Source organism: Poeciliopsis prolifica, unplaced genomic scaffold (assembly GCF_027474105.1).
Source record: "Poeciliopsis prolifica strain line A6 unplaced genomic scaffold, Auburn_PproV2 SCAFFOLD001, whole genome shotgun sequence".
NCBI classification, from domain to species: domain Eukaryota; kingdom Metazoa; phylum Chordata; class Actinopteri; order Cyprinodontiformes; family Poeciliidae; genus Poeciliopsis; species Poeciliopsis prolifica.
The window spans coordinates 25,553,970-25,576,637 of record NW_026562376.1 but is presented as its reverse complement, the minus strand read 5'-3'; the positions used below and the strand labels follow the sequence as shown (position 1 = coordinate 25,576,637).

General features: G+C 37.8%; 1 protein-coding gene across 2 annotated transcripts; it reads left to right on the top strand.

The window, feature by feature from the left end:
• Positions 1-8,125: 8,125 nt before the first annotated feature.
• Positions 8,126-21,839, top strand: LOC129362904 (cadherin-related family member 5-like). 2 transcript variants are annotated; one of them, XM_055034719.1, is made up of 15 exons: positions 8,126-8,271; positions 12,072-12,241; positions 12,573-12,623; positions 14,801-14,890; positions 15,005-15,097; positions 15,222-15,323; positions 16,160-16,345; positions 16,496-16,586; positions 16,690-16,787; positions 17,998-18,201; positions 18,836-18,946; positions 19,030-19,096; positions 19,529-19,717; positions 20,133-20,299; positions 20,800-21,839. In XM_055034719.1, exons 1-15 carry the CDS (start codon positions 8,181-8,183, stop codon positions 21,358-21,360), a joined length of 2,271 nt encoding a protein of 756 aa, XP_054890694.1. In that variant the 5' UTR covers positions 8,126-8,180; the 3' UTR covers positions 21,361-21,839. The 2 variants fall into 2 exon arrangements, with proteins under 2 accessions (XP_054890694.1, XP_054890702.1); XM_055034727.1 differs by lacking the exon at positions 19,529-19,717.
• Positions 21,840-22,668: the final 829 nt, after the last annotated feature.

Sequence of the window (22,668 nt, the reverse complement as noted above, 5' to 3'; positions counted from 1 at the left end):
TTTTAACAGCTTAAAAATGTTGTTTGTGGGATTTTATGCAAAATGTGATTATCTTAGGATGAATTAATGCAGAAACTTGATAGAACAAAATTTGTCTCACCTACTGTGGTACATTGAAGCGTAGAAGGAGCCGCAGAATTTAACTACCAAGAAATGATTTCTTTACCGAAGAAACTTACACATCCATCCGTCCGTCCTTCCATCCATCCATCCGTCCGTCCATCCGTCCATCCATCCATTTTGTTCCGCTTATCCAGGTTGGGTCAAGGGTGTAGCATCTCAAGAATGGAGGCTCAGACTTCCCTCTCCCCAGCCATTTATTCCAGGTCCTCCAGGGGAATCCCAAGGCGTTCCCTGGTCAGCTGAGAAATATAGTCCCTTCAGCATGTCCTGTGTCTTTTCCTGGGCCTCTTCCCGGTGGGACAGGCTGGAACACCTCACCAGGGAGGCGTCCAGGAGGCATCCTGACCAGATGCCCGAGCCACCTCAACTGGCTCCTCTCAATGTGGAGGACCAGCGGCTCTACTCTCTAAGTTAGAGCCCAGACACCCCATGGAGTAAATTCATTTTGGCCGCTTGAATCTGTGATCTTGTTCTTTAATGCTAGATAATAGATAAATAAAATTAACAGATATTCTCAAATATCTTTATTAATTATGTATTTCAATATATATATATATATTAAAATAATTTATCAGAGTTATAATTTTCAATTTATAATTTAATTTAAAGTTTAGAGAATATATGTTTATTTAATAATGAGTCAGTTTTGAAACAACAGACCTCCAGTAAGTGGAGACTGCTATTGTTAAAAGGTGTCTCATCCAAACCCAACTTGTTCTTCAGAATAAACCAGTTAATAGTCTGATGGTTCAGTGCAGATCAGCCCAATGACGTTTTTAACTTAAACTTTGCAAATGCAGACACAAGTTCAAAAGTTTTAAAGGGAAATTTCAGGACAGAATCCTACATAGAAAACTAGAGTTGTTTTTAAAGTAGTTCCGATGTCCTAAATTGGCTAAGTTCAAACTTCACAGGTGAGGTTCGGACTTCAGTTTGAACCTGAGCATGACGTCTTTGTAACCTGGTACATATCTTACCTGCTCTGTCAAATGTCCTGTTAACTCCATGCAAGGTGTAACTAGTTATTGTATTTATCAAAGGGTTTGATAAGTCAACATGTCTCCTCAGGAAATCATTGTTTTAGTCCTCGTCATGATGCCATCTGTCAGCGTCACTCAGGCTTTCCTGCTGCTGGCTTTGCTCTACCTCACTCTCACCGCATCACTTCCTGTCAGGTACCGTTACATCAGCAGGATAAAAGGGAGTCAACACACATAACTGAATTTAAGAGTGACTGAAAAAGCAAGTTTCCTGAGTGTTTTGGTTGAAAGGTCTGTTTTACTTGCAGGGATGAGGAAGAGGTGGAGGACTTCCTGACTGAAGTGGGTCAGCTGAGCGCACCGTGGTTTCTTCCAGGAACCGCAGCAGAAACGCTGCTTGAGGCCAGACTCAGGTGAGTGCTCCTCAGAAACCGCAGGCGGTAAAGCCCAGGACCAAAGGTGTTTGACATGTTCTAAAAGCTAGAACGCGTTGTTGCAAATAAAAGACAATATTCAGGTCGATTCAAAAGTACTTTATTCATCCCAAAGGGAAATTAAATGTTGTCATAACTCATATTCAAGGATCTTCAAAGAGTTTTTGTGAATGTTGATGATGTGGGCAGGCAGGATCTCCAGTTGCAGTTAGTCTTGCAGCTAATCTGAAGAGGCCTCTGACTGAAGACTGCTGCTGTATGACAGTCTTATGGTTGTTATGACATTCTTAACAACTCAGTTTCTTGATGATATTAATCGGATATTCCACAGCAATGTTTCCTGGTTGGCACCATGAGTTGCGAATCCATCTCAGCTGCTTTTGCCTTTTTAAGTCTCTGTCTGGCTGTATGATTAGACATCTGGAGTCGAGGACGAAGCAAAAAAAAAAAGAACAAATAAGAACTTTTGTAACAGAACTACTTCATCATTCTGCCACCATGAGCAGAACAACTCAAAGATTACAAGAATAACAAAAAAATACAAAAAAATTGAAGAATAAGAAATATTTTTAAAGTTCCTTTAGATGTTAGAAGATCTCAGAAATGTTTGCTTTGCCTTCAGAGAATGTACACTTGCACTGTATATGTTTACGTTTACAGTTATTTGTGGAGCGTAAAGATTTATATTTATGAGCAAATTCAAATGTTGCTTTGATAAGTTAGAACTTTTCAGCAGGCTTTTCTAAAATGTTTGTAAAACTTTTACTTAAGTTATCTTTTGGATGCTTATTTTTTACTTGTCTTGAAATAGTGCTAGTCTTACTCTTACTTGAGCACAATTTGGTGTCTTTACCCATCTCTGTATGTGATTCCAGGCAGCTGTCTGCAGGCTTGATTCGCAGGAGGCAGCTGGGAGACATTGAGTTCTCCAACAGATATGCAGAGTTCTTGCGGTCAAAAGCCAAACACACAACCATCTGTGCCTTCTTGCGCCGCATGCAAGGAGTCAAGAAAAGGTGAAATGCAATATGCGAACCAACACAACTGCAGTTGCACCTGCAATTTTTCAACCACCACAGGAAATGAGCTACAGACAAAATATCCAAATTAGTGGAAATAAAACTAATCAAACAAGAATGACTGAAATAGCTCGGCAAAAGTGAATTCAACACAAAATTCTGTTTTTAGAAACTAAAGCAGTCTCAAAAAGATTCAACCCCTTTATGACAAGCATCTTTGGCACTTGGTAGAGGACCATTTTCCTGCTGGTGAACTGCTGCAACCATAACATATGGCTTTTAGAATAATGAGTTTCAAATCTCACCAGATAATCTCAGTTGACTTTAAGTCAGGCAGTTCTGATAGTCACCCCCTATTATGTTAGTTCATTCACTTATTCTAATATTTTGAAGGTTTTCTAAAACCATGCTTTGGAAGGGTTTGCAAATATCTGTCCTGTTGTCCAAGCTTCACCTTCTTCACAAACAGCAGCACATTTTCTTCCAGGGTTTCCTGACACTTGATCAAATTCATTGGCCTTTAACAAGCTGCCGATTTGCAAGGCCACAGCAAGCAAACAAAGCAGCCCTGTAGGGGCTCACAGACGCACCTTTACGTCCCTGTAGACATGAAGTTCTTTTCAGTGTATGCCTCATCTTTTTTTGTCTCACTGATCCAAATTACATTGCTGTTCTGAATTCCTAAACCTCAGATTTATCTATGTAGATGTGAGCAAATCAGAACTGATTGTCTTTTGGGTTAGTTGTGCAGATATGTCAGTTTATAGAATGTGACTTTCTTTGGATTCACCAGATGGTTTCTGCCCTTCTGCCTCGACTTTTAAAAGTTCCATCTTTCTGCCACCAGGTGGCAAAACCTTTTCTTGTTTACTGGAAGCAATATATTCTCTGCACTGTTTGGTCAGTTCTTTTGATTTAGCCATATTTCAAAATTCTAATGAAATGTCCCCATCAACAGACCATGGATCTGATGGAGATTTCTGTGGATTTGCTATCAGAACCTGGAAAAATGCTGATAGGAAACTGCATTCACATATTACATTGATTATTTCATTGTTACATCCTTACTGGTGTGGAAAAGAGTACACACCAAGTTTTAGTGTGTAGGCACTTTTGGTCCATGAGGCTTCGGGGAATCTGAGGGGTTCCATCACTAGAACATCTAATGCAACCTCGGAGGTCCTCTCTGAAACTTGTAAGGTTTCAGAGAGGGGAGCTGAAGTTTCAGATAAGTTGAAAAGTTTCTGTTTTCTAATGGCTAAATTGGTCAGTGGTTGATGGAGATTCAGGGAATGGCAGAAAACTGTTTTTGTAAGGATCCAGCTGGATGTGCGACTCCTGATTCAGATTCTAGAAACAGAAGGGCTGATGGACAGGAGAGCAATGATGTCACTGTGGGTGAATGATTGACCTTGACAGGGAGCTTTGATAAGGTGGCAACAGACAGGATAGTCAGACAGGTAGGGGTCATACACAAGCAGGAAGAATCAGGTGGACAAATCTGTAGGCTACATGTAGATTGATAGTCATGGGGCACAAGCTTCTGTCCAGAGAGCAGAAGCTGTTGAAGTATCTGATAAGGGCAGAACAGGGCCAGTTAAATCCAGGAGACAAGAATGTGGTCAAGATCAACCTCTAAGGTTTCAGAGAGGGGATCTGAAGACTAGTCACACTACAGATCCCAAAAAGCATGAGAGCTGTACTTGGAGGCAGGTGAACAGGTGCAACAGATGATATGAGCAGAAAGACGATCACAACATCACCTGATTTGCAAACGTGAGTTCTTAGGTTAATCACTTTGAGACGGCAGTCTGAAAGAAGAATACATTTTCTGTAAGACTAGGCAAGATAAGACAACTGTAGGCGACAATAGTAGGAATTCATTCTGTGGATCTGAACCTCTGCTCTGTCTCAGTCTTTGTGTCCCTGGGCAAGACACTTCACCTGCCTTATCAGGAGGCCGCCGTCCACCACCAGGCTCCATAACATGCTAAACAAATACAGGCTTTTACCATTTATTTCATTTAACAATCTGTTGCTGCGTAATTTGCTTATTTCAAATTACACAACACAATTTGGGATTTTGCCAATAACCCTACCTTTAATGAGACCTGGATAATAGTAGGTACAACTCTACTGAACACACAGAATAAAACCTAATAGACGGACTGCCTGGTGTGAGCAGATCAACAGCTTAAGGAAGTAACTTTGACAATCGCCAGTTCTAGATACAGTAAAGTCATTTGCACAGTTATCATAGACAGATAAGAATAAAATAAAACTGGTAAATGTCAGCTGACTTTGCCCTACTGATTATCATCACAGTTTATGTCACACTCAATGTTCCCTACTCAAGTTTCAAATTAAAAGCCTCAGAAAATAATCCTAATTTACAAAAGAAACCTAACTCAGGATTCTATTTTTTATTTTTTTTCACAGTGGTGTTGGAGGAGACGTGGAAAAGGTGAACCAGCTGCTCAAACAGTACATGTGCCCTTCTGTTTACAACAACTGGCCGACCGACCTGTAGAGGGCACTGGGCAGAGCCAGAGAGATTTAAGCTTTTTACATGGACAAGCATGTTTATTAAAGTGCTATAGAAATCTGCTACTGTTGTACTTCATGTAGAAACAAATATGTTTGCTATTAAAATGTGTCTAAAGATCATTTTGTAAGATGATTCACTCATTTTGAAATATTTTGTTGTGCTCTTTTAGTGCTCAAAGATCATTTTAGTGAAGTCTAAAATGACAAGAAAAAAAACCTTGAAATATAATTAATGCCAGATCCTTTAAAAGTATATTGTACAAATACATTGTTACTTAAAATTGTGGTTTTAAGTAACAAAGTAAAACTATTAATTTTTACGAGAAAGAAGTGCTTTATAAAGAGGGGCAAAACATTACAAAAATGACTATAACACAAATAAAAAAACAAAGACTAAGCTGAAAGACATTATTTTTAAACACAAATTCAGTTTTGCATATGTGTGCAGGAAGACAGTCCTGTCCACACAGCAGGTCCAGAACAGAGCCTTCAGGTATCCCATGTGTCGGATCAGTAGGTTTGTAAACCTAAGTGTCTAAATGAAAGGTGAGATCTAAATCGCACTAAAACACTTCCATCAACAAACTTTTAACAAATATGGTGGATCAAGAGCTGATGGCTGCTGAAAGGTTGAAAGTAAAACACTGCAGGAGAAACTCCACTAGTGTCTGCAGCCACCATGTCATCTGCATGTAACCAACCAAATCCAACAAATAAGAAAAAACACACAGAAGATAGAAAACCATGAAGGTGAAGTAACAATACTGCAGAAAAATATAACAGGTATTTAAAATTCAAAAAATCATTCATTTGAATACATCAGCAGCGCCTGCGGTATTCCATGACAGCAGCAACACAAACTGACAAGCGACAAGAGGAACAGAAGCACAAGAAGTAGTGACTGAACATAAAGCAGTCGGCTCATTAATCAGTGCTGCACTCTGTCCAGCCCCTATGGGCGAGTGAGACACAAAAGTGGCTGACCAGGATTTGATAGATCTCACTGTAATGTGTCCAAGGACACATTATATAATGTTATATAATGATTCTGTAAGACAACTTTCAGATGATTTCTGGCTCAACCCAACAAAACTGAATTCTCTGTAAATCATCAAAGGAGGCAACAAACTGGTCCTCCACCAGTAGGGGTTCTCAGAACCTGGCAGACAACTGGGTTCAAGAGTGGCTTGATTTTATGATGACCTCTAACACTCTGATCATGAAGGTAAACCAACTGGAAACTCTCCTTTCTACACCCTGCAGCCACCAGGGAGCACAACGAAAAGTCATGATTATTTCTTCCTGCCGCTTAAAACTTTTTGTTGGCTTGCTCCTTAATGCAAGCCAACAAAAAGTCTACAGGCAGCTGAGGTTCGCAGCAAAACATCAGAACAGAAACAAAGAGTTGAAACTAAAATAGAAACATTGTTGAAAGATAGTACCGTAACAAAAAACCACTTGAGGAAGACAAGAAGCCCAAACCCATTTCTGAGACATTGGTCAAATGTGGAGCTGAAGAGTTACATTCAATGTAATTCAGCTCAACTGTTGAGTTGGGCTGCATTTCCTGCAGCTCAGCTCAACCATATGCTCCAAAAGTAAGTGCATGACCTTCTCACGCCATACAAGTGAGAGAGCTATTGAATCAACAAAGCCCATGAATGGAGCTCAACACACCAGACCTGAAGAACCAACTCAGTCAGCAAAATCTGGGGAGCGATGGATAGGTGGCAGATATTCACTAAACATGTCAGCAATTACAGGAACATTTCCCACCCATTCCATGACGGTTCCAACATTGCAACAATCTCTTTTTGTTACAAAAAGATGATTCATAAAACTTCTAGACTCTGATGTTACATTTTTAGCAACTTTGTAATGGAGACACTCTGGAGAAAACTGTGTAATGTTAGTTTGCATTCCAGGCCAATAAGAGAGTCAGAACCTTCTTCTTGAGAACTGATGGCAAAAGAAACTGTACATGTCTAGAAGGTTTTATGTACATAACTCTAGTCCTCCATTGTCAAGGGGGGAGAGGAAGTTTGAAGATAAAACTCCTTACATGATATATTCTTGTGAATTTTGTGGATACAAATGGGCCACATTCTGAGGAATAAGTATCGTCCTGAATAGAGCCATCCACTCAGGGGCCAAAACAGGCTTCGTGGTCCTTCCACAATCGCTCATAAAATTTTGACTCATAATGTTAAAAAAACAACTGAAGTTTTGCAAATAAATGACAAATAACAAATCCAGATTTTAAACTCTGTGTAAATAACACTGGATGTGAGAAAATGTAGACATCATCTTTAAAAAAAAAACATTTTCTTTATATTGAAACCTGAAATTGGTTGAAAAAATATTTGCTCATTAAAAATTACAACAGATTTCCTGCAGTAGATATTTATCAGAAATTATAAGATGTCTTTTATTCAAAAGGTCAGGTAATACCTGTGGGTCTAAATCTGTTTTATTTATCTGGATTGAGGGTGTGGCTGGTTCACTGGATTCTAAAGGTTACAGACTGACATTAACATCGTAACCAATTCAATCCAACTCCATTCACTAACTATAATTATTGACATAATTATTTTAATCTATGCTAATTATCTTAGGGTAGGGTTAGAATACACAATTCTCTTCTTAAGAATGTTTGAACGGAGCGAGAAAGGTTCCTCTATTAGGAGAAGATGTCCGACTCATGGTAAACAGATATTTTCCAAGAAGATTTTGGAACTTAAATGAGGAATTTATTTTTCAACAGTTGATGCTTGTTTTTGTTTTATATGTTCATATTACTCTTGTCCTGTTGTGCTAAAAACCATGTAATTCAGGGTGGAGGATATTTTGATAAAGTGTGAAGATGTCAGAGCCCAATAATTTAAGTTATATTTTATGTTTGTTAGTTCAGCCAAACGAATGGCAAAGAAGCAGATATTGTTTCCTGGTTTCCTGGCAAACAAACATTCTCATTTTATGATGGGCAAAAGTCCATCTGCAGCTGTAACAGCCCACAGATAAGCAGAGCAACGAGACACACAAAGATCAGCTAATACAAGGAGGACAGAGACAGAAAAATGGACAGCATTGACCCATACCTTTCTGTGGGCAAACTCTTCATCTGCTTACTTCTGGTTCTGCTTCAGGCATCCAACGCCGCGTCTCAAAGTAAGTTTTCTTGTATTTGATTTATTCTTAACATTTCTAATGAAGCCTGATTGACTGGTGTACAATTCATCAGTCAGGGTTATTGATGGGTCATTAAATCACACAGACCGATGTAGAGTTCCTTGGATCAGTTAGAACTTCAAAATGTTGTACATTTAGATGAAAAAGTGGAAACAAGGAAACAACATAAAGACGGTGTTTGAAACAGGAAATTGTGCATCATGGACTCATCCAGAGTCCAAGGGTGGAGGTAATTACCGCTGGTGAGCAAACAACCAATTTAAAATAACACATTTTAAATGTCTCTGCATTCTTTCCACATATTATCAAGATTTCATGAATGTTAATGTGTTTTACAACTAAAAGACCAAAACAATTCTAACAATCCTAAATGGACAACAGAATAGCAGCTCATTCAGCCTGCAGTGGCCAAGGCTCCCGAAAAGACTCTTGTTTTAGCTCAGTGTTGCTGAGAATTATATGTCATAACTTTTACAGCTTTGACAAAAATACCTTGCATCTGGAAAATACTTTCCAGATTCACAATCTGTCAATCTGTGTTTTGCCTGTGATTTGCCTGTATCCGTAATTCACTTCATTGCATCCAGAGGATCCAAACGCTTCACACGACACTCAGTCACTCTCCTCCCATTCACATAAACATTCACATGACATTAAAAATTGTGATTACAGAATTAAAATACTGTAATCTGTTTGAGTTACATTTGCAATCTCAACACACGAAAAGTTTAAATTCATGCCTGTTTTCATCAGATTCTACTTTTTTTTTTTATGCTTTGATAGCATTTGCTCGAAGTTAAGACGTCAGAATGAGGTGACAACAGCATCCCCCAAATTTTGGATGCTTGGCACAAAACGACAGCTCCGGAGTCATGTGACTTCTGACCTGACTATATTTATACTTATTTGTATGTTATCAATACTGTTTACTCACTCCTCCCAATCACTAATAATTCTAATAATTTATATAACAACAGGTGTATAAAATCCAGCAGCTAACCACACAAACTGCTTTTCTAATTGTTTCTGAAAGAATGGATTGCTCTCAAGATCTACATGAATTCCAGCGGTGTGCCATGACAGGCTGCCTTGAGTCTAGATGTAAAATTTCTCCTTGTAATATTTTTCAGTCAAAAGTTAGTGGTAGTGTCATAAACTGGATACAATTAGGAACCTAATTTAAAAGTCATAATACATTTTATTAACAATGCTTTATATTAAACTGAGATCTCAAAGGGCACATTGATGGATAAAGTGTCTTGTCCAAGGACACCAATAACATGGGGCGAAGCTGGTATAAAACCAACATCCTCCACTTGCAGGGAGAACTCCTACTGTCGTCTCCACAGAGCATCCCACAGAGCAGTTTAGAGTATTAATATGTGCATGCATTTTCACTTAAATGTTCCAAATTATTATGCAAGTGATATTTTCTCAGATTTTCTTAAATGGTCAGCATAATTTTCAAGTCATGAACTATTACAGTATAAATCTGATTTTTCTGAATAATGCTCCCCATGAGAACAGTATTTTTTTTTTCAAAAATAAAAAACTCAAAAATGCTGTGTTCCAGATTATTATGCACAGCAAATTTTCTAAATATTTTATGGATTATAAAGAACTGAAAACAGTCATTCTTTGAATGTGCAGCATTAAGTACATTATAGTGATTCAAAGTGCCTTGACACACAATACCATCTATAAAAACAAAACAACAACAAAACAACATTATCTTTATGACACTTAAATTCATTTTGCATAGTAATTTGGAACACCGTGTAAGTAAAATAACAAGGGGTGGTCCAGATATTTAAATGCATGCTGAGTGGTCACATGCATCTTATCTAATTGCGCTGTATCCAAATAAACCCTGAAAGAAGACAGCAAAGACTTTATTATTATCTTTTCTGATATATTTTTCATATTGTCATCATTATACTGTAGCAGGATGTTTATGAGGAGCGTACAGAGAGACAGAAAAAGGAGAGGAGCAAGCGAGAGTGATACCTACATTATGCAGTGATTATGCAGATTCCCCCCAATGCCTGTGGGGGGAATAATAAGGTCAATAAGGTGATTTAAACCATATTATTAACTGTGCTTTTTTAAGTGAGTGGACAGTAAACCTATGTTTCAGCACCCAAATTATTGTATTCCAGTTACAGCCAGAATCTGACCGAGTAATCCTGGTATTTTCTATCAGTGTCTGTCTGGCATCCTACAAATATCTGTGGCTCAGATACATGATACATATTGATTTATCCCATACACATACACACACACACGTACACATTCATCTACATTCACATAGCAAAACAAAGCACATAAAACAAAACTGGCATCATTAAAGCCATTTTCTGTGGATTTAGTTTAATATGCTAAAATGATATTATAAATGGGAGCAAGTGACGTTTTCCTTCCCCTCAAGCCACATTCCTCAGAGTATTATCAATCAATTCTGATTAATCAGGACATTTCAACGACATGACAGAAACATTTAGTAAATCATTAACTCTGCTATTTATCCTCAGTCATAAACTTGACTGTCTATCCATAGTCCAATTTATTTTCCACCCAATCCTTCTTGGTAACTTTCAGCACCAGCAGAAAAGAATTTGAACAAAAACTTTGTTGCTCTGATTCACAATCTCCTAATTCTCTATCTGAAGTGTTTATTTAAACTCATTGTCTCAGACGATGTGCAGCACTGCTTCTGATTGTACCTGGACAAAACATCAAGAAGAGACATTACAGAGTCAGAGCCACAGGCCTGGCTCTCACTTAAAAGTTGGAAAACACTGATAAAGGCGTAGAAAGCTTTGTTCAGTTTGTAAATATGGGCACAAACAGGATTGAGGAAATATCTTCCAGATTATTGTACCACCATCAACCTCAACTGTTTATACAACAGACTATGTTGTTCGGAGATTATATTCTGTGTCTCATTTCAGCCAGTGTGTTTCTATAATTTCAAACCAGTCTGGGAATTTTCCTCTGACTTCTGGCATCACCAACGACGTTGCTGATCTATCCATTTGTCCGTCAGAGATGGTGACTTAAGTTTGATTCACCAACCGAGAATTACGGCCTGAAGACTTGACACGGTCTGAGGTTCAACTATTTTTATCCCATATGAAGAGAGGAAGAAAACAAATGTGTGAGCTCCAGACTGCAGCTGATGCACATGTTTTATTGTTGAAGGAATGAGCTTGATTATTAACCAGTGACGTTGATAGATTATTATGGGATGTTAATAACTCATAAAGATTTTTCATGCAGACCTCATAATAATGATGGCATGAATGTCCTTTCAAACACATCCTGCATTAACTGATTTTGGATATATTAGGAAACACAGTAAACATAACTTACTGTCCTTGCGTTCAAGCTGTGTCACAAAGATGCTTCCAGTTGGACATATCAAAAATAAAAGCATGCTCATTTCTCTTCATTCAGAGGATAAAGTATGTTCTTTCTGTGCATATGTGGGTTCTTCTCTGGGTTCTTGGGCTTTTTCTTTACAATGGCAAATACATTTTCTGGAACCATCTACTGCAGAATGAACGACATGACTAGCCCAAGGCAAAGCAAACTAAACATCTGTTTCAGGCCTCGGGGCCAATAGGGGGCCCTCTAAGAGGAACGTTTCAAAGGAAACGTTCCTAACACACAGGGAAAGATTGCTGTAACCACAGTGACCGTATTCTATATTTTACATCTAGTAACTTGTTATTGAACTGTCTTTCCATCAGTCCGTGAATATGCTTCTCTCTCAACAGGTTGTTCTTTTAATAGCCCAGTACAACTTCAAGAAAACAACAATGTTGGTGATGTTGTGACAACAATTTCAATCACACCTGGAGAAACAATCATCATTACAAACACAGAAATGCCATTTGACATTATCAATGGAAACCAGCTGATAGCGACTAAAGTGTTGGACTATGAGGTAATTTGTGAAAGATTTATATTATATATATATATTATATATATATATATATATATATATATATATATATACATATATATATATATAGTTATATATATTGTCATTGTTTTTTATATATATATATATATATATATATATATATATATATATATATATATATATATATATATATATATATTTATATATATTGTCATTGTTTTATATATATATATATATATATATATATTGTTATATATATTGTCATTGTTTTATATATATATATATATATTGTTATATATATTGTCATTGTTTTATATATATATATATGTAATCATGTTTTGTTTTATTACAGGAGACACAGAACTATGCGGTTGGTATAAGATGTACTCTGGGAAGTGGATCGGTGAGAATATTTTCTGTTTGTTAAAAAAGAAACAGCTTTAATATTATGCACACAGGCAGTTGTTTTATTAATCACAATGAAAGGCCGTTTTCATGCAGAAATGCTAAAGTCTATGTGAGGACGTTCTCAGCTCTATAAGGAAAGGAGTCCGTATTCTCAGAGAATCCTAAAACGAAAAGTTTCTCCTCGTCACGTCTTGCAATTTCTCAAATTCCATGATTTTTCTTCAAATTTTACTTGGGTATGATTCTAGTTAATTTGATCTATAATTAGGCTAGCTGATATTAGATTAGATGTGTTGTCATTGTACAGTAAGCAGTACATCAGTTGGATCGATTTAATCTGTTGGGTTTGGACATAACATTTTAAACTCATTTAAATAATTTTATTCACTTATTTATAACTGGGATTTACTGGAACACGTGTGTGATTGAACTGAAATGACTTTTTTTCTAAAAGATTACATTTGTTGTCACATGGTGCCATATAACTAAACTGAACTGAACTGAAAAGTGTTTAAATGTTTCACCAGAAACAAGAAGGCAATCACAGCTTCCACATTTACACTAGTAAAAAAAACTAGCATGGCAAGAAGTTGTGATGAGTTAAAATAATAATTAGAATGTAAATAAAGCACAATCAAAGATGTTGATGCAGTGGAGCAAAAATTAAATGTTCCATAATTTCATTGTCATAACACACTTTCTTTCTCTGTTTCTTTTTAAACTACCTAAGATGTCCTAATGACAAAAAATGGGATGTTTACTGCCAGTTACGTTTGTGCAGACAATCATCTGGTAGTTGCTGTCGATGACAGTTTCATTCAACTGGACGTGAGGTTGGCTGCGGGCATTAATCCATCTCTTGTATTATTCCAGACTTGTTTGGGTTTTGGAAATTTAATCAATTAAATTCTGCCCTCTTAACACTCTGGGTGATGGGTGTCACCCAGAGTGTTAAGAATCAACCAATCAGAACCAAAAGTAACTTTTGGTTCTGATTGGTTGTTTCTGGACAGTAGCAGAGCCAGATACATTTTCACAGATTCTCTGTTTCATTTTCTACTGTCAGACACTTTTAACAAATATTCATCCATCCATCATCTAACACACTTATCTTTACACACACACATTCACACCTCAAGACAATTTAGAGAGACCAATTAATCAATTCATTAATGCAGAGTTTTAGCCAAACCTGGTAACCTGACCAAGGTCAGTTCCAGCCGGGTGTTGGTCGGCGTAAAGGGCGAGCTGGGCATAGCTTGCCCTTCCTGCCAATGCCAACATGAAGGCCCTCCCTGCAACCAGTGGAGGTTGGTTGCATGGGCGTCTGTCTGTCCTCGGACCTCCATGTTTGTGTGGAGGTCTGGCTTTGCGTGGACTCCTCTCTTTGCAACCTGGATGTAGGTTGGTCCAAAGGCCAAGACAGACTATGGATGGAGACCCTTGGTAGATTCAAGGTCTGTCGTTCCTCTGTATGTTGGGAGCCTTGTGTTTGCAGGGGGGCCTCTGGTTGGGTGGAGACGTCAGGATGGTTATTTTCCAGAGCAAGTTTTAACTTCCTTTTCAGGTCTGCAATCTGACCCTGAAGAGATTTCACTGTTTCCTCCGGTTCTATGAATTTGGTAGCTTGCTCAGAGTGTCGTTTGAGCTGCTCCTCATATTTCAGTCTTACTCTATATTCTTCAACCATTACTTCAATGAGACCTTTGTTATGGGAGGCGCATTTTGCAGCCTGTCTCTTGAAGTAATCCAGCTGTTGAAGAAGGTTCTTGTCAGCTGTAATTTTTGTAGAGCAAGAAGCCCTTGAGCCACCTGTCGTCTCTGACATGTTTCTGTCATGATCACATTTGACTTGCTGGTGATGTTCTTTCTGTAACATTTTCTGCAGTCTTTGAATTTCCTCCTGCTGGGATTGGACTTCAGCCTGATAGGCAATCCTTTGGTCTCGTTCCTCATGGAGATTCATCATCATCTGTTGAAAAAAAGCTGAAAAATTCTGATGCTTTTCTGCGAATTCTAAAATTAAATTCTAAAATATGTTTTGTTGCAGCTGCCAATTGTTCAGGTGCTGGCAAACCCTTCAGAATGATTGACAGGTGGCGTCATGTTTCAGTAGCTCACAGGAAGAACACAATAAAGAAAACAAAAAAATCTAAATGTTTTTTTTTCTAGATTTCAAAAACTATCGTTGTGATTGTGCAAAATGTGAACGACAACGCACCAGTTTTTGGCAAGGATTTGTACCAGCAAGATGTTAAAGAGGTAAGATTTAGACAAACATCTGCAGAATGCAAATAACTGTTGAGGACACATAGTTTGTTGTTAGATTTCTCCTGACCTTCAACATTTCATCTTTTGTGTTCTGTTTCTATCCAGCTGTCTGACATAAACAGTGTTGTGGGTCAGTTTTCTGCCACTGACCTTGATGGAACTGTGCTCTACTACACGCTGACATCTGAATCTGAACCTGTATGATACAATTATTATGATGTTTTACTTTTAAGATGTTTATTTTAAATATATTCATACATATTACCATGCCACTGTAGCAATTAACTTGTGCATTTTTGTTGTGCTGTTTTGATTTTTGTAGGATGCCTTTAAGCTGACGTCGCAAAGTAATCCAGAAATCCTAGTCAATAGACCTCTTGATTATGATGAAGTCAAAGAGGTTCGACTGATACTGGAAGCCCAAGTAAGTTTTTTTCAGGATTGCTTTGACAAAATAGAGGAAACTGACCCTTTTCTCCAAAACACTTTATAAGCTTCGCAGAATGCCACATATTCTTTCCAAAACTTTTAGCAAACAATTGGCAAGCATAGCTAATTTCAATGTTTGCTAATTAGAAAAATTAGGTGGAACTACATATCCTCTGACTTTATCATATATACTATTTCTCAGTACAACACTCATGAGAATGTTGTTAAAGGTTTATTTGAGAAACGTGTGGGAAAGAGCAGGAGCTTCTTAAAGAGACAGAGGACCATATTGAAGCCACTCTATTTCTGAGTCAAATTCTTTTTTAAGTTATGTTTGAAATGTGCAGCATTTTTATAACAACTGAAGATAGCATAGTTACTTCATTATGCCTGGAAAATACTTCCCCTTTAAAATTTGTAGAGTAAAATAATAATAATAATAATCATAATTATAATCACAATAATTATAATCAACTCATACCTCAAATATGTGGAGCTCATGACCAAAGATAATTCAGCAAAACACCGAACACACAAAGAGCTTTTCAGTGATTATAGGAAGGGTCTAATAGTAATAATGCCAATTTTCTCTTGATTATTGAGAGTGATATAAAATTTTATCAACAATTTTTTTATAATAAAATGTAAATTAAAACAGCTCAGTTAGTTGCTGTTTTTTGTTTGTCTTACAAAGATGATTCTGCTTTCACATAGTTCATTCTTTGAGAGCTTCCTGAATCATTTCCTAATAGAAGTAAACTATTTGTGTGAATATAAATAATTTTGAATCTAAATATGCTGTGGGCTTAAACACATGCTCTCACTTTTAAGGATACACCTCTGGCTTCTCCGCCTGAAGCGCCGTCATTCACTGCCACCACAACCATCATGATCTCCATCATAGACATTGATAACCGACCTCCATGGTTTGAACCTTGTAGCAGGCAAACAATAAATGAAGCAGTGATTTGCCAGAATACAGGCTACACTGGCAACATTAACTTAAATGAACAAGAGGTAAGTTATTTGCAAGGAAATGATGATAAAGAACATATATATGATAAAGAACATATAGAGTAATACATTTCTTTGGCCAGCTTTGTCTTTTGTATTTTGATCATGTAATCTTTGTGAAGATATACCTGTATATTATAAATTCCTTTGTAGACTGGAGTGTTGCCTCTGAATCCAGGACCTGTTTATGCTATTGATGGAGACGTTGGAATAAATGAGGCGATTACCTATTCCATCATTTCTGGTTTGTCACATGAGCATGTTTTACAAACTTGGTGACAAAAAGCTTATTCTGATGGCCAATCTGTATCCGAAAGAGGAAGTAGCTTCTTGAGTCTGTGTTTCAGGAAATGAGGATGAGCTGTTTCAGATGAACGCAAACACTGGAAACATCACCATGAAGAAGCCAACGGATGTTGTCGGGGAAATTGTACTGACAGTTCTGGTACAGTAAATTAAACTAACTCTAGAATACAAAGGTGTCTTCTATTTAAATTGTACTGTTGTAACTTTGGGGCTTTGAGCCAAAATAAGGCCTCTGGCATGTTATTAAAAAAAACAGGCAAAACTTGCTGATTCTTCCATGATGTATTGCCAAGAAATACCTCAATTAAAAATGTGTTTAAATTTTCAGGAAAAAAAAATGTAATATTGAACATACATTGACAGCATGTTAATGTTTTTGAGCAGAAGCAGACAATCCTCCACTCAATTTGAAAGTCATTGCTCCAACTGGGCTCTCTCCCATTGAGCTGGATTTCTCCAGGCCAAACAGATGGAGAAGTGATGAACGATGACAGCAGGCGTTCTGTGTTGTTTTAAAAAATATGCTCTGCCTGTAGTTTGACGATGAAGCCATTCAGTCTGTGTTGGCCACTCTTCCAAATATTTTTAAATTAACATTAACAGCCATCTCGTTGGGCTCAACACCTTTGCAAGTCGGGACGGGTGTTTACATGGCGGGCAATTTCTGATAAGCTTCATTACGTAGAACTGGCACATTACAAACATCAGAGCCTAATTATAGCGATTGGGTAAAGTTCAAAACTTCAACAGAGACCACGCCTCGAGCAATCAATCGTTTCTCAGTCGCTGAATGTTCAGACCAGCAACTGTACAAAATGTAGAACTTAGAAGTATGTAGAAATATACATTTGATGTTGCACCATGACGTGGTGCTGCTTATCGGTTTCTTGGCCTAAATGTTAAATACATTGAGTAAAATGTTGAGTTGCCAATACTTTCCTAGTCATTAGACTGACCCTGTCAGTCACATGAATAAGTTCTTTATAATTTACAGTTTATTGATGTCTGTAGTCATCTTCAGTACAGGAGAGGACACTAATGACACTGACAGTGATCTCTCAGATTTCATTAGGTTTCATTTGTCTTACTGGCTTTTTGACCAGAAGGTCCATTTTAAATGAATTAATTAAAATGTAGTTGATACTAAATTAGCTTTGGCTCTCAGTTCTGTTACTCCCTTAAAACCATAGTCACTTTAGGAAGCTGAGATGATTTATTTATTTATTTTTTAAGTTTCTCCCACTGCACAAAGTCAACTTTCATAACACACAGTTCTATTATTTCCATGAATCTATTTTTTGCAATGAAATTGAATTTCAACTTCAACAAAGAATGTGTTTCTCCATTAGGCTGCTCAGTCGAAAAACACTCATCAGTTTGCAACCACCACAGTGACGATCAGGGTCCTAGTGAAGAGCCTTCATGCTCCAGAGTTTCAGAAGCCTCAATATGAAGGTCTGATCACTTCAGTGGGATCTATGGCATTGGACCTGACCAACAAGGATCAGCCTTTACACATCATAGCCACAGATGAGGACTACATTGGCGCTGGGGTAAATCATTTCAATACTCCTTCTGGGTGAGGTGGACAACATGAGAACTCATGATGACAAACTATAATGGAGAGAAAACATTATGATTTGGGCATCAACTGATATATATTACTATTTCAGTTTTAATTCTTCCTTATAGAAATGTGATGTTTTTCTTTGTTGCTTTGGAAACACAGTTTGTGGATTTCATGTAAAAACTTGAAATTCTTGTAAAGACCTCTTAAACATCAACATTTTTTCAAAACTTTTTTTTATCTATAATTGTTCTTCATAAACATGGAATCATTTCCATGTTTATGAAATGATTCCATGGGGTTCAATGGGGCGCTGTAATGCAGCCGCAGAGATTCACCGCTCATGCAGGATGCACATAAAACGTTCAAAGTGAAGCTATGACATCACAAAACGTTCTACACAAAAATGCATTTTGAAACTTTTCTTCAACCCTGGGATGCCTTTCTGAAAAGATGGCAGCTCCTGAAACACTGCAAGACCTAATGTCTATGAACAATCAGCATATTCCCTAAACAGGGCTTCGTTCAAATTCCTCATCTTTTATTCATCTCCTAATTTCTCAGACATCACCATAAAGGTAATAAATGTTTTGACACATCTTTGCAATCTCTTCAAACAGGGAATAAACCCCAACATCACCTACTCAGTCAAAGGTAGCAGTGACTTTGTTATTATTGGTGGCTATCTGTTCTTGACCAAAGATCTGCCAGAGAGCTCAGTATCACTCCAGGTAATGTTAAGGGAAGTTGGATGCTGACCAGGCTGACTGGGATCACTTTGTATTGGCTGCTCAACTCCAATCATATGTTCCAGGTTGTGGCAACAGACACTTCTAATGATGAAACAGCTACTGCAGCGCTCCGAGTTGAACTCACATCAAGTAGGTCTAAACACCGTCTAATAAAGCATTTCACTTAGGGTTTTGATTGGCTCATTGTGAATATTCCCAAAAATTCTTGCTACAAGAGTTTTTCTTTAATTTTAAAGACACAGAGGGAATGTTTGACATTTGTTTGGTCACATTCACTGTGGTATGTTCTGTGATTGGTCTGCCCTCATAACAATCTGTCCTTACAGATGTGTTCAGACTATGTCACTGTATGGACGTTTACATTTTTTCTTATAATATTATTTGACTGGCACTGCTGTCAATGACTTTCAGCACATCGGTATTGTTAGGTTCATTTGGGATTTTTTTTTATTTATTTATTTTTTATCTGAAATCCACGTTTTTCTCAGAGCATATCAAAAATACTTTATTCCATGGTGAAGCATTGAAATAAATACGCCTCTAAGTGTGTTCTCCTCTCAGGTCTCTCTACCACCACTTTGCCTCAGAGCACTACAGGCTCAATGACCACAACAGCCATAGAGAAATCCACCTCTGATAGTGTGACGACCAAAGAGACCATGACCACCAGTAACTCCACTCTGTCAACTGGCACCATCTTCACCACTAGGCCCACTGACGGAGTCTCAACCGCAAGCACAGCTCGCCCAGGTGGTAACGTTTGTCTCAACAGCAGGCGTCACAAGAAAAACAGGGAACTTTGCAGAAACCTGGAAGGTTGACAGATGATCCTTTCAGGGTGTCGTTGCCCCAACATAAATGAAATCGGGTCCCATTTCTTGTTCAAGTCAATGTCCTTCATCTTGGACAAACAACAGTCTTGTTGGCATCAAAAGCAAACCAATCACAGAACACAGTTTTTTAATAAAGTCACAGTTGGATAGTTCAGGCCAGTGTAAAGACAGAGTTATTACTCATTTTGTTGCTAGTCCATGTCTTCTGTTCGTTTTAAACACAAGTAATCACAATTAAAACATGGTTCGCATCTCACTGATCACAAATACATTTATTTTCAAACAAATAAATAAGAAAATCTTTGTAATGTTTTTCTTTTCTTTTGTCGCAGTGGGACCAGCTGGTGGGTTTGGAATTGTGGACATGGCTGCATTGGGGGCAACCTTGGGAGTTCTTTTGTTTCTGTGTGTGCTGGTCATCGGGTTGCTTGTTTATCGCATCAGGAGGGGAAATACAGCCTGGAAGAAGATCCAAGAGGCCAGCATGTTTCGGAGCTCTGTAAGTAAAAACAAAGCATAAAAAAACACCTAAGAGCAGCAGGGCAAGAGCACTGCTAAAGCAAGGAACCAACTAGAGATCTTTGTTGAGCTTTCTTTGAGGCACATTGGGTTTTGGTACCAAAAAGTATTTTGGTACTTTTTGGTACCAAAACCCAATGCGTTCTATCTTAGGTTGTCTTCAGAAGAGTGACAGGTGAAGCTCATGATTGCTGGAGGTTGCTTCCTGATAATATTGAGCACACACACACCTCAATACTCACACATAACCTATTAAACTATTCCAGTCCAGACATCCTATTCATTGTATTTTGTGATGGTGACATGTAAATAATATGATCCCTTCAGCATGACCCGCCCACTGAAACATGTTTTACAAACAAAAAAACAAAACAAGGAGAACATTTTTAGTGGCATCATGAGTAAAAGTCACTTGCTCACAAACAAAAAGGCTGATGTGAAGGGATTCAACTCTTCTTTTCCTATTTTGTCTTCGCACAGCTGGGTCAAGCCAATCAAAAAGAGGGAATTCAATACACAAATGAGGCTTTCCAAAACAATGACGATGACAGAAGTAGCACAGGCTCTGGTGGTCCACAGGGAAGAAGTGTATCAACTAGCTGGCATCCACCAAAGCCAGTAGAGAACAGTCACTCCGAAGAAATGAGCCAGAGCTCTTCAGCACAACCACGGACCCGATTTTCTGACAACGCCAGTGACAGCGGCTCAGATCGGGCAGACAATGAAAAAGAGGTGAAACCCATCCTGACCAAAGAAAGGCGAGTGGAGGAAGGATACAAGTCTGTCTGGTTTAAAGAGGACATTGATCCTAATGCAAAGGAGGAAGTGGTTATCATCCCAGAAAATCGAAACGAACACAGTGATGATGAAGATGAGGGGCCATCGTCCGACAGCAGAGAAGACGAAGATAATCATTTGCAGCGAAAATCACCAAAAGTCTTGTTTGCTGAAACGGATCTGGATAGTGGTCTTGGTGTTAAGTTTGATGATCCAGCAGATGATTCTGAGGATGATGATGATAAGCTTGACTTTCATTTGTGAGAATGGCTGAAACATGAGCTAATAACAGCAACCACCCATGTTAAAATGTACATTGACTTATCATCCAGTTAACTGTTAATCAGTCTGTCCACCTGTCTAAAACCGCTACCGTTATGTTTACAACCGGAAAACTATCATTGTGTAAATGTCAGATATTGTAATCATTCTTTGATGGGACTGAAGCAGAAGCTCAGGAGTTTTGCTCAGCTTAGCATCGGAACGATTTATATACACGACAAAATCACTAGAGAAATTTTTACCATAAGGGTTAAAGCTGAAATCAAAATGTAAAAGTACATTTTGCATGGCGCCTACTGCCAAATTCCAATATTCACACATCATTCAACCTGATCTTATTTCAAGTCTTTATCAATCAGATTTTAGGAACCTTCCTTCTCTGGGCCATGGTCCAGGAGGGATTATACTGCAAAACCCTTATGAGTCTGAACTATGTACAATAAATTATTGATTTTATGAAATGTGTGGTTTCCTCAACTTTTTATGCAACACATTTTTTGCATGTAAAGTAAGTCTAGCCCGCAAAAGTACTTTACGTGTCATCCACAAACCTCATTTGACAAAATTCACACGTTATTTAATAAACAACATTTTGTGTTTGTAGACCAGTATTAATGGGGATATGACTGGTTTTAAACCAGTGATCCCAGGCTGTTGGTCTGACCTGACCTTTGCATGCACAAGGTAGCCCTTGAGGTTTTTCTTCCTCTTTTAATCAGCTCTACTCTTCCTGTGTTTCAGCTTTAAAAGTAACCGTTTAAAACTCTGCCAAATCCTTTCTGATACATTTAACCAGATTAATATCAGCAGGTGAGGAAGTACTGAGTAAAGGAACTGCCACAAATTCACCAGCTGATTTTGGACTTCAAGCATCTCAAGAATCTCTGCTGCCCTCTGGTGGATGAAGACGCAAAAAAAAAAAATTCTAATTGACTCAAAAATAAATAAATAAATAAAAATATTATTCTGGTGTGGACGTTCTTTTAAACCTTTTTGGTCGACCTGGATAACACAGCAAACATGTGCATTGGATGAAAACGTGATTTAAATAACAGTGTATGTGTATCGGTACTTTTGAAATAAACTTTAACATCCAGTTGGAATGCTGTGATGATACTTGGACCTTTAAAAGTTGCATTATCTAAGAAATCCATTGCAGTATTTTCCCTTCAGCCATAAAAATATTTGCAAATGCAAATGCAAACCTTTTACTCATGGCAGTTCCTTTAACCTGCTGACAGTATACATTATTAAATTGGAAATCATTCCGAGTCAAATTGATTTATATTA

Excerpts from the sequence above, each read along its gene's own strand:
- LOC129362904 (XM_055034719.1), top strand. The coding sequence starts at position 8,181 with ATGGACAGCATTGACCCATACCTTTCTGTGGGCAAACTCTTCATCTGC. Across the intron at positions 12,242-12,572 it reads CTAAAGTGTTGGACTATGAG|GAGACACAGAACTATGCGGT; the intron begins GTAATTTGTGAA and ends GTTTTATTACAG. Across the intron at positions 15,324-16,159 it reads GACTGATACTGGAAGCCCAA|GATACACCTCTGGCTTCTCC; the intron begins GTAAGTTTTTTT and ends CTCACTTTTAAG.